At 30.5% G+C, this 10,500-nt stretch overlaps 1 protein-coding gene across 1 annotated transcript; it reads right to left on the reverse strand.

The window, feature by feature from the left end:
* Positions 1 to 1,428: 1,428 nt before the first annotated feature.
* On the reverse strand, positions 1,429 to 5,351 carry LOC125860840 (uncharacterized). The gene is made up of 8 exons (XM_049540868.1): positions 4,420 to 5,351; positions 4,132 to 4,264; positions 3,593 to 3,808; positions 3,304 to 3,459; positions 2,965 to 3,217; positions 2,486 to 2,886; positions 2,047 to 2,163; positions 1,429 to 1,950 (listed from the first exon to the last, which is right to left on the reverse strand). The coding sequence occupies exons 1-8, from the start codon at positions 5,349 to 5,351 to the stop codon at positions 1,615 to 1,617; spliced, it is 2,544 nt and encodes an 847-aa protein (XP_049396825.1). The 3' UTR covers positions 1,429 to 1,614.
* Positions 5,352 to 10,500: the final 5,149 nt, after the last annotated feature.

Genomic DNA, 10,500 nt, shown 5'->3' on the forward strand with positions numbered 1-10,500 from the left:
GATTTTCATTTTGACCATTAATTATACCATTATTATTTTGCCCTTAAATGATGTTAAAATTACTAAAATGTCATTGATCGTCCTTCTCATGGCTCTTCTATAAAATAGAAATAATAGAAATAGAAATATAAGAGTAAATTTAGTGTAGAAAAATAAATTTTAAATAGTTATATAAGAAAAAAAATCTGTGATATTATGTTTAGAAATAAAAACACAAATCAAATGTATAATAATAAACCAAAAGAAAAAAAATGTTATATGTCATTGTTTCTATTTATTAAATTGGAAAATGTTTATACTACCACACTCACACATTCAACTCCCCTCACCCTATCCCCCAACCCCCGACCCAAAAAATAAAAAGAATAATAAGTAATAATTACACGAACAAGGACAAAACTGTCCAATTTTGAATAATTTAAGGGTAAAATTAACCCTTTTTTTTTGTTATGGAGCAACTGTTAGTAAGATGAGTTTTTTTAGTAGCTATGTGCTAGTTGGAGGGCATTTTTGAACAAAAAATATAACGGTGAGGATATTTTTGAGCTAAAAACTTAACGAAAGATAAAATTAACTTATTTTGAATAGTTCAGAGTATATTTTGCCATTTTTCCAGGATTACAATGGTTAGTTACAAAAATAAATAAATTATAGTCGGTATAACGTTTGGTATAGTGTAATATAAGAAGAATCTCTAATGACCTGTAAAAGTAATGTGTGTTGGGTATGTGTTTTGAGTGTAATATAAGAAGAACCTCTAATAACATGTGAAAGTAATGTGTGTTGGGTATGTATCCTGAGTGCTATATAAGAGAACCTCTAATGACTTGTGAAAGTAATGCGTGTTGAGTATTTGTCCTGAGTCTTTTCTTTTTTAACCATAATCAGGATTTTCTTTTTCTAAAACGAAAACACAAAGTTTCCATATTTGGCTAGTCCCTTTTCTTGTAAGAAAAAGTTTATGACTCTATAAACCGAGGCACATTAGTTCTAACTTGGTAGCATTTGTAGTCCTAGAGATTTTGAGAGTTTTTATTTATGAGAGAACTTGTGAGACACAAGTGTTACGTTAACACTTGGGTACACCTCTTTTTATTCCGAGTGAATTGTGCCAGGTTATTTCTCCTGATATTTTGTACTATCATATTTTTATAGTGAATTGCTCCTCTCCTCTCGTGGACATAGGTTGCTTGACCGAACCACGTTAAATATTTGTGTCTTTTGGTATATTTCTCGTTTGTCTTTTTACTCAGAGTCTTTCTAGGTTTGTTTTGCTAGCTTTCGCATGACACCTGATTATTTCGGTCCAAACAATATGGCCATTCCTTAATAAGTATTAAAAAAAAATTGGTACCACTAACATTTACAACAAACTTATTATAGATGAAGAAGCAAAAGTTTCAACTATATGTACTAAAACATGTTCTTGTTATTATCCCTGTTCAATAGTTTTAATATAAAATCAAATGGATTAAGCAAATTCATCACTACTATTTATACATGTATTATCACCACATCTATGTAACTGTTGAATAGAAAGAATGCTAAATGCTACTTCCATGGTTATAATCCCCTAAAACAATGTACATCATCTGGCAGTAGTAAGCAGTTGCATTATAAGACATTGTATTCGCGGAGTTTTTCCAAGAAGGTTTTTCCAACAGAAGATCCGTCTTTAATGAAAATGGCAGGATATCCAATTGGTGCTTCTACCCAAGCTTCAGAACCTTGTGTTGAATACAATTTTCCTGTCCAAATATGCTTCCATGACGAGCTTTCTCCTATCGGGAAATAGGCCTTAACAGTTTCCTTGCCTTTGTCGAGCACAGGTACCACAAGTATCTCTGTGCCAACTAAGAATTGCTCATATGTTAAGCTATGTATATGTTCATCTTCTGGATAGTGAAGGAAGAGATGTCGACAAATTGGTAGCCCTTTCTGAGAGGCTTCCTGAGTAATCGAAATAGAAGTACTAACTCGTAGATATTTTTGGTTTATAATTCTAGTTTTGAAAAACCAATTCTAGAGAGATTGTGTATATGTTACCTTAACTAGTTGAATCCTGTAAAACTTCCATGCTTTGTAGACCTTTGCAAGACGCGCAAAATGTGACAGAGTTCTATTATTAGAGTAGAACTGGCTGTTGCAAGATGGCTTGTTACCCTGAATGAATGATCAGAAATGACAAAACATGTCAAATATTTCAGCATGAGAGCAAAAAGAAAACAAAATACTCCCTCCATTTCAATTTGTTTGGTTGGTTTTGACTTGACACGGAGTTTAAGAAAGTAAACAAAACTCTTGAATCTAGTGGTCTAAAACTAACTGTACCACAATGCCCTTTAACCTTGTTGTCTTAAACATGAAGAGTTCGTAAAAAGGAAAGAAACATTCTTGTTTAAACGGACTAAAAATGAAAGTAAGACAAACAAATTGAAATGGAGGGAGTAGGAAATGTGAGTCCGGGAGATATGCTGAATCTTACTTCATGTGTCCGAAACACAGTGGTAAAGGCAGCCAATTCCATCCATCGCAAAAGAAGCTCTTCACTTCTTCGATACTTAAAAAATGGTAAGTTTACTGCACAGTAGCCTCCAATGTCACTGTGATTAAGAGCATATCCTGAAAGTCCTCCGCTAAGCAAGCCAACAACTGCACTCTTGATGCCATCATTTTTTTGCCAACTTACCATTTGGTCTCCCTCCCAAAATAGCATTGCCCATTTAGGAGTATCCCTGTAACCAGCTCTCATGAAGAAAACCAAACTATCCTTTGGATCTTCTCCCTCTTTACCTACATGCGCGCTTTTCCATTCATCCACGAATTCCCTGTTGATTTTGGCCCATAATTCGGGATATCTATTATGTGCTGCAATTGGATCTTCACCTGGATAATTAAAAGGACAATATATTAGTACTTTCTTAGACACAAATGTTGAAGAAGAAAATGATGTTGTTGGAGGACCTGAATACAAGCAGGCATCCACAGGAAGGCCTTCGCCAAAATCTGCCATCCATCCTCGTACTCCATCATCTACCATTTCTTGCAGAATCTGCTTGAACCAATTTGCGGTACGTGGATGTGTCAAATCCAGCATCCCTACATCAAATGCTGTATTGGGAACCATATACAGCTCCCCATTCTTGTCTTTTACTAAGATATCCAACTTCTTTGCCTCCTCAAAATGGTGCCTTCTTATGTTTGGCTTTTTATCCATCTGCAGTTTTTTTGAACCAAAACTTGTAAAGGTTGTCTACGAGGAGTTGCACATAATAACGATAAGTTAACAGTTATGATGAATACCGGAGCCAGACAAGGATTGCAATATGTCATGACTTTGATATGTTGCTTATTAAGGTCTTGAATTAGTTGTTTCCATCCCGAGTATCTCGTTTCATCTGCTTCCCAATTCCACCAAAGTTGTGATCCAATGACTGTTTCTCTCTGTCCTACCCAATCCTGAACATAAAGAGTATACGAAAAGATGTTACATACTTGGATAACTCATCTATTTTTGAATCAATCTGAGTATTCTTTATGAGGCCTGGAATCTTTTTAATTCCTTTATTTAAATGATCTTCTTTTGGTGTACCTGCAACCAGAATGCTGATACTGGGACGTCATATCTTTGCATTTCATTCCAAATACTGCGGACAGTGTCCGTTCCACCTTGCATTCCCACCACTGCGCCTGAAATAATCCATTCTGGAAGAAGTGGAGGTCTACCAGTGCTTCCTGTGAAACATTCAATGAGTTCAGAAGGTGAGTTCCCGTGTAGTATCCGACCTTCCAATGAGTCCCCATGTAACTGCAACAAGATTTTAAAGTATGAGCCAGATTTGAACAAAATGTACATCCTTTCGTTCATATTGTCTGCTTTAACACAACATGTAGTGGGATTATTTCTTCAGGCCTTAATGTTCTTTTTGACTTGGTATTAGTACGAGATGAGATCTCGTCTTGTGTGTTAAGAGAAAATACAAGTTTTGTGCAGCAGATAATTCAGATACTACTGTTGTATTGAGTTAATGCTGGCCTAGTTAACATTATCTGAAATTACACCACCAATATTTAAGCTTGAGTTACACTATAAATATTCAAAAATCAGGAATAGAAATCGTTGAAACTCACCTGTATCTGGATTCTATCATCTTTTGTTAGATCAAACACTGAATAATCATAACCCTCCAAGTACATTGACCTCATCTTCGATGTCATGTAGAATGGCGAAGGCGCATAAGTTGTACTCCAATCACCTCCTGCCCTACATGACATAATAGTGCTCATTTCAGTTTTTTTATCTTAAAAATTTGGCACACTGTACAATTGTAGTTTGATTAAAAAAGAAAGGTATAATACAAAAACAGACACTCAAATATCGTCTCAACTGGCAAGTAAACACTCCAACTTTGAGAGTACCTGTAGCTAACTAAATTGGCTGCAAAGGTAATAGGTTGATCGCCGCGTCCAATCCCTTGTTCTTGAACAAAAATAGGGACCCTCTTTCCTTTAAAGTTCATATGAGAAAATTGCTCTCCAAAACCAAATATTTTCTCATTTTTTTCACTTGAATATGTTAAACAAATCCTATTATTAACAACTTCTTCACTACTTTTCATCACTATTTTCTCCTCAGCTAATGATGAAACAGTAACAGACTTTTTTAATCCTCCAAACCACCCACCTCTACGTCTCCGAATTCGACCAAATTTTAGAGAAAAATTCCTATAACTTCTTGGAGAAACTCTTTTTGGAAGTTCTAAATCTGTTTTCCCAATCCTCACTTGGAAACCAACTTGATGACATTCTTTCTGATCAAACAGAATCCAATATCTTGCACAAGTTGAATTTTCCTTCTCCGAATCTTTTCTTCTTGAAAATCTAACCTTTTTCTTTCGTTTACTTACCCCGAAAACCTTCCCTGTGATCATTAAAACAGGAAACAGGGGATACGACGAAAAAAGTTGATCTTTATCAGATTCATTTATGATCCTTATGTCGTCAATTGTTTGATTATTTGAAAGAGAATGAACATGTTTATCTTTGACGACGAATGAACCTCTGCTTTCTTCCACTTCAGTTTCAGCAATGGCGGCAGAAATGAAAGGCTCACCAGGAAGAGTGGACCATATAGGCCTTGTAGGCTCAGATTTGTGAGAAATTGATAAAAATCCTCCATTTTTTGATGACCAATTTAACTGGAAATCTTTGCCAATGGGGTAGATCTGATGAGAAGGGAGTTTATGAGAATTCAATATTAAAGCTCCATATATGAATGGTGAGTTTGGGGTGGATGGAAAAGGATTATTGAAATGTTTGTGATGCTTTTTGGTGATTTTCAAAGTTGTCATGTTAGAAAATATCAAGTGTTATTCTAAATGCAATCTATTTATACACATTCTACATTAGTATGGAAAAATAATATTGTTTTTTTGCATGTATAATAGATAGTTAGAATCTTCTTGATGTTTCATGTGTTTAGTTTTTCAAATTTGAAATAAAAAATTCCAACCCCACCTATGCCGATCCAAAATTTTCATTGGCTTGTGAAGATTCTAATAGCTTTGTTGGTTGGAATATTGAGGGAAATTTGTCAATATTATCCATTTGCTACTTTTCAACCCATTATTTTCACGAAGTGGGTTTAAGATATAATATAAAATAAACAAGATTGGAAGCGAGAATCAAACTCGGGTTGGCTGAATAAAATGAACCTCTTCACCACTAGGCTAAGTGTCACACCTGTACTAAATGGAGTCAAAATTTAATATGTACTTATAAAATTTTAAAAGCTAATTATCATATATATATGAAAAGTCACATGGAAATTTGAAAGGTCAATTACTATTAAAACACATATAAAAAAGATAGAGCATAAAATTTAATTCATTAACTTTTAAAATTAAATTAATAGACTTCTAAACAATATACATTGAATTTGATTGTGGAAAGTTGTTCCATATTTTCACATTTATTGAAAATTTCAATTTCTTAATTATTATCTATAATTAGTTCAATTAAAATGTTTAATTCCTCTCATTTTCCATGAAATTAATATCATGTCTTTTCATATACTTTAGAGGATTCTATAAATTTGGAAAGAAAAATTTATACTATTCAATCACATAGTCAAATGATATATAAATTCAAAGTAAAAATCATCTTATTAGTTTTGTATTCACAACTTATGCAACTTCTACAAGATTTTCATCGTCATGTATTCATTACACATTTCCTAATTTTGAGTTTCAGTTACAAAACAATATTGAGTTTTGGGTTTAAGAATTATATTGCTTCATCGTGGGAATGTTGGAGGAAAAACACATTATGACCCTTCTTTCGATTTTAAAAATACATTTATTTGAGTGTGAGGAACATGCTCAAAACAATTAAATAATTTATGTTTAAATATTCTTAATTATTTTTTTATTTATATGATGAAACTTCTTTCAAGGTGGGTTGTATCATTATTTGTGTCTTTTTTACTAATGTTCCTTACTTATCTTGCTCAAAAGATCCTTCTTTTTGTGTGTATATATATTTGCACTTTATTTACTGATTTTGTATTTCATGATAAGTTTTTTGGGTTGCAAATATTTTCGTCTTTTAATAGATTTTTGGTGATGATCTCTTATATAAAGTGAACAGAAAATATTAGTCCACTTCACTTTTGTGTTTTCATCATCTTATAATTCTTATACATTTATGTAAAATCAATTTATTGATCAATTTTTCCCTCATTAACATGGTAAATATATATATTTACTCTGTCTTTATTAATTTTGTTATATACGTTTACGTCCATTTCTTAAATTTAGAGCAAGAGTTCATCACTCTATCACATACTATATGCTATATTATCTTAATTAGTTTCAACATTTTTTATTTTGCAGACAAATAACCAAAATTAAATGAAAAGAATTAATTGGCATTGTTATATTTGCACAGAACAACATATACAAAAGAATAATGTAATTGATAATTATCAACGTTAAATTAGACCTATATAAATTTGTATGACAGTAAAGAATAAACGTGCAGCGTGCAGCGCACGTTTTCAGAACTAGTATTACTAAAAGTGGGAAGAATCTAAGTCAAAAGTTGAATTACGAAAATACCCTTTAAGTATTAATTTATTTTCTTGAAATTATTTAAAATATATTTTTTCATTTAATATTTATTTCGGGATTCAATGAATTTTGATTGTTCATATTATGGTAATTAATACTCCTATTTTCAAGACTTACAATTCAATACACATTATTAAATTGCAAGTTATTACTTCCTCCATTCCATATTAATTGAATTTTTGAGGTGTTTCACACCCTTTAAGAAAAGTAGATTAAGACATATCCATTTTTATCCTTATTAATTATTGTCAAATTTATTGAAGTCATCACATTGAAAATCCAAATGAAGGGTAAAATTGGAAGAACACTCTAAAAGTAGTCTTGAAAACTGAACAATTAAGTTAATTTGAAAAATGAAAAATGCCTCAAAAATTCAATTAATATGGAATGGATGGAGTATTAGTAAGAAAAAACCAACAATCTTTACATTTTCCAAGTAGTAATAGTGATGATTTTTCATAATCATAGTTACTATGAATTTTTAAATAATTAGTCATAATGATTTTCCATTACATATTTAATATATTTGAATTCTTTTACATATTTTATCCTTAGATTACAGTTTTATTTCAACATTACATTTAAATGTTATAAATTGTTTAATAAATTAAATATTAAATAGTAAATACTAAATCATCATATTAATATACATAAATTATCACTAACTCATCATTATGTAAATGTATGTAACACCCACTAATTATATTCATTATGGTTTTTACTCTCATCTCTCATCGATAATCTCAAATGGATTAATATCATATTTAGGACAACTCTTTTTGTTCCTCAATGCTATCCTATAAATAGTGACATTAGACACAATAATGTACCCACGTAAACCAATTGAAACAAAAACATGAGAAAATTTCTATGCTCTCTTCTCTTGTCTCTTTTCAATTGTTTAGGTTAACCTTTATGTTTAATTTCTTGTTTGTTGTTATTGTACAACTTTCTATTGTTGTGTTGTTGTTATTATTGAGAATTTATCATGGTTTGTTGCTTTGTATACATTAGCCGATCATGTGGTATTTTAGTATCCTCATTTGAATATTGAATTTGTGCAATAGTTAGTTATTTTTACTTTATGCACTTTAGTCAATTTTATAGTTAAATATATATATTTTTAAATTAGGAAGATATATGTATTTCCTATCGAAACAATGATGAATTTTGCAATACAAAATGTATATGAAGTATTTTGGGATAAACGTTATATATGGTGTTATTTTTCTACAAAGTGGGTTCATATGAACCCACTTGACCCACGGTAGGTCCGCCCCTGATCGACAATCTCATGAAAAAGAAGGGTAATTTGAAAAAATAAAAATAAATATATCTTTGGACTTTGAAAAATCCATTGATTTTGGACCATAGTTTAGTTACCGTAGCAAGACCGAGACGTTATTTTCTTGATATTTCAAAGACGTACTTGGTCATCTATACAGGAAAGATTCACTTTTGTATTTGATGGGGTTTGTGGAAAATGCATGGAGACGCAATAATGGCTAAATTAAATGGCTCACTTAATTGGTACATTAACTTTAAGTTATAAAATTCGATTGACAAAAATGTTTTATGTATGTTTACTCTGTCAGATCTTTGTTTTTTTGTCATTGAATTTTTTTCCCTAAAATATAACATAAAATATTACTGAAAAACACGTTTATACTAGTTCTGTAAAAAAAATTTTAAAAAAACATATTATTCTGGTGAATTAATTTTAATAATGACTAATTTTGATAAAAAATATGAACAACTCATACGAGTGTCCTTGTGTTGTTGGTATAAGTTTAGCTTGTACATATTTTTTTCATTTTTAATAAATCCTGACTCATGTGGTCTTTGATTTTCTTTTAAAAAAAAACATCCGACTTTAAGTTTGCAGAGCCGCCCCTGATTCTGACGAATCCTCAAATGATATTAACTTTATAATCCTAAACAATTCAAAAAACAATTCAAAAGTGCTTAATATATCGCTTGATGTGACATGACAAACAAAACTATAATAAAAAGGAATGTAGTTAAGACAAGGTAGAGGTCGTAGAAGAAGAGTTGAAGATAACAATTGGCCAGAAATTGATTAGTCTTCGATGAATAAACTTCAATTTTTTTAGTCAAATACGTGCTCAAGTCGAGGTGATTACCATGCTCCTGTCTTTTCATCAAGTTGTGTCCAATTGACATATTTGATTACAAGTCTTAGAATTTACTTTAAGGAAAAATCCTTTTTTCAGAAAAGTTTGGCCATAATTTAGCCAGAATAGTACTCCTTTTGTCTCTAATTATTTGTTCATATTTCCTTTTTTTAATTGTCCCTAATTACTTGTCCATTTTGACAAATCAAGAAAGGACAAAATTTTTTTTACCCATTATACCCTCAATTAATTCCCTTGAAAATGGTAGAGCTAGTTTTTAATTCATCAACTTCACAATTAATAGGGGTAAAATGGTAAACTCACTATATCAATTATTGTTTTCTTAATAGGTGTGTCAATTCAAAAGTGGACAAGTAATAGGGACAGAGGGAGTAAAATGACATGTTTACACTATAAACAAGTTTCATTTTGGACAATTTTACCTTTTTAGCTTGACAATTGAATACATTCTTGGGATCTTTATATCCTTCCATTATGTTTCCAATATATTGAAAATAATTAATGAATGGTGATTTCATAGTCAATTATGAAAAAAAACTACAAATTTCAACCAAAAAAACATTAAGTGATCTCATGCAATCTATATAAAAAAAATGTTTTCAAATTATGTTTTACAAAAAACAATAAAAGTTGTAACATCAATAGTAAAAAAAAATATTTTTTGAATTACATTGTATTCTTGTTGATTGTATTAGAATAAGAAAAATTTCACGTTATACTCCACATTATATTCTTGTTGGTTGTATTGGACTGAATAACTTATATATAATTAAAATAAATGTTTGAGTTATATGATGACGTTATCGAGTAAATATATTCAAGAGGAAATACATTAAGAATCATATTGTTGAACCAATAAAAATTCTGTTAAATTTGAATCTCTTCGATCTGAAAAAATTATAATTTTTCAAACTATAATTATATTTTCACCAACATATATATATTATTTCTATTTCTTGTTTGTGTTATATATCTTTTACAAGTTTGGCAAAGAATCACTAAAATCTTATGGATATTCCACATTATATTCTTGTTGGTTGTATTATAATAAAAAAAGTTACCTAACTAATATTACAACAGATTATGGCCAAAAGATTAGTGTTAACTAAATTTACTTAACATTAATTTTTTTATTCAAATATAATAGTTAAAAAAAATAGTTAATTGGAATTTGTAGGTCATTTTAGTAACAAACATAATAATGATTCATAATT

Source organism: Solanum stenotomum, chromosome 3 (assembly GCF_019186545.1).
Source record: "Solanum stenotomum isolate F172 chromosome 3, ASM1918654v1, whole genome shotgun sequence".
Taxonomy (NCBI): Eukaryota; Viridiplantae; Streptophyta; class Magnoliopsida; order Solanales; family Solanaceae; genus Solanum; species Solanum stenotomum.

Coding starts and splice junctions, on each gene's coding strand:
- LOC125860840 (XM_049540868.1), bottom strand. CDS start 5,351: ATGACAACTTTGAAAATCACCAAAAAGCATCACAAACATTTCAATAAT. Junction 3,809..4,131: donor ATGATAGAATCCAGATACAG/GTGAGTTTCAAC, acceptor ATCTTGTTGCAG/TTACATGGGGACTCATTGGA. Junction 3,218..3,303: donor GCAATCCTTGTCTGGCTCCG/GTATTCATCATA, acceptor AAAAAACTGCAG/ATGGATAAAAAGCCAAACAT.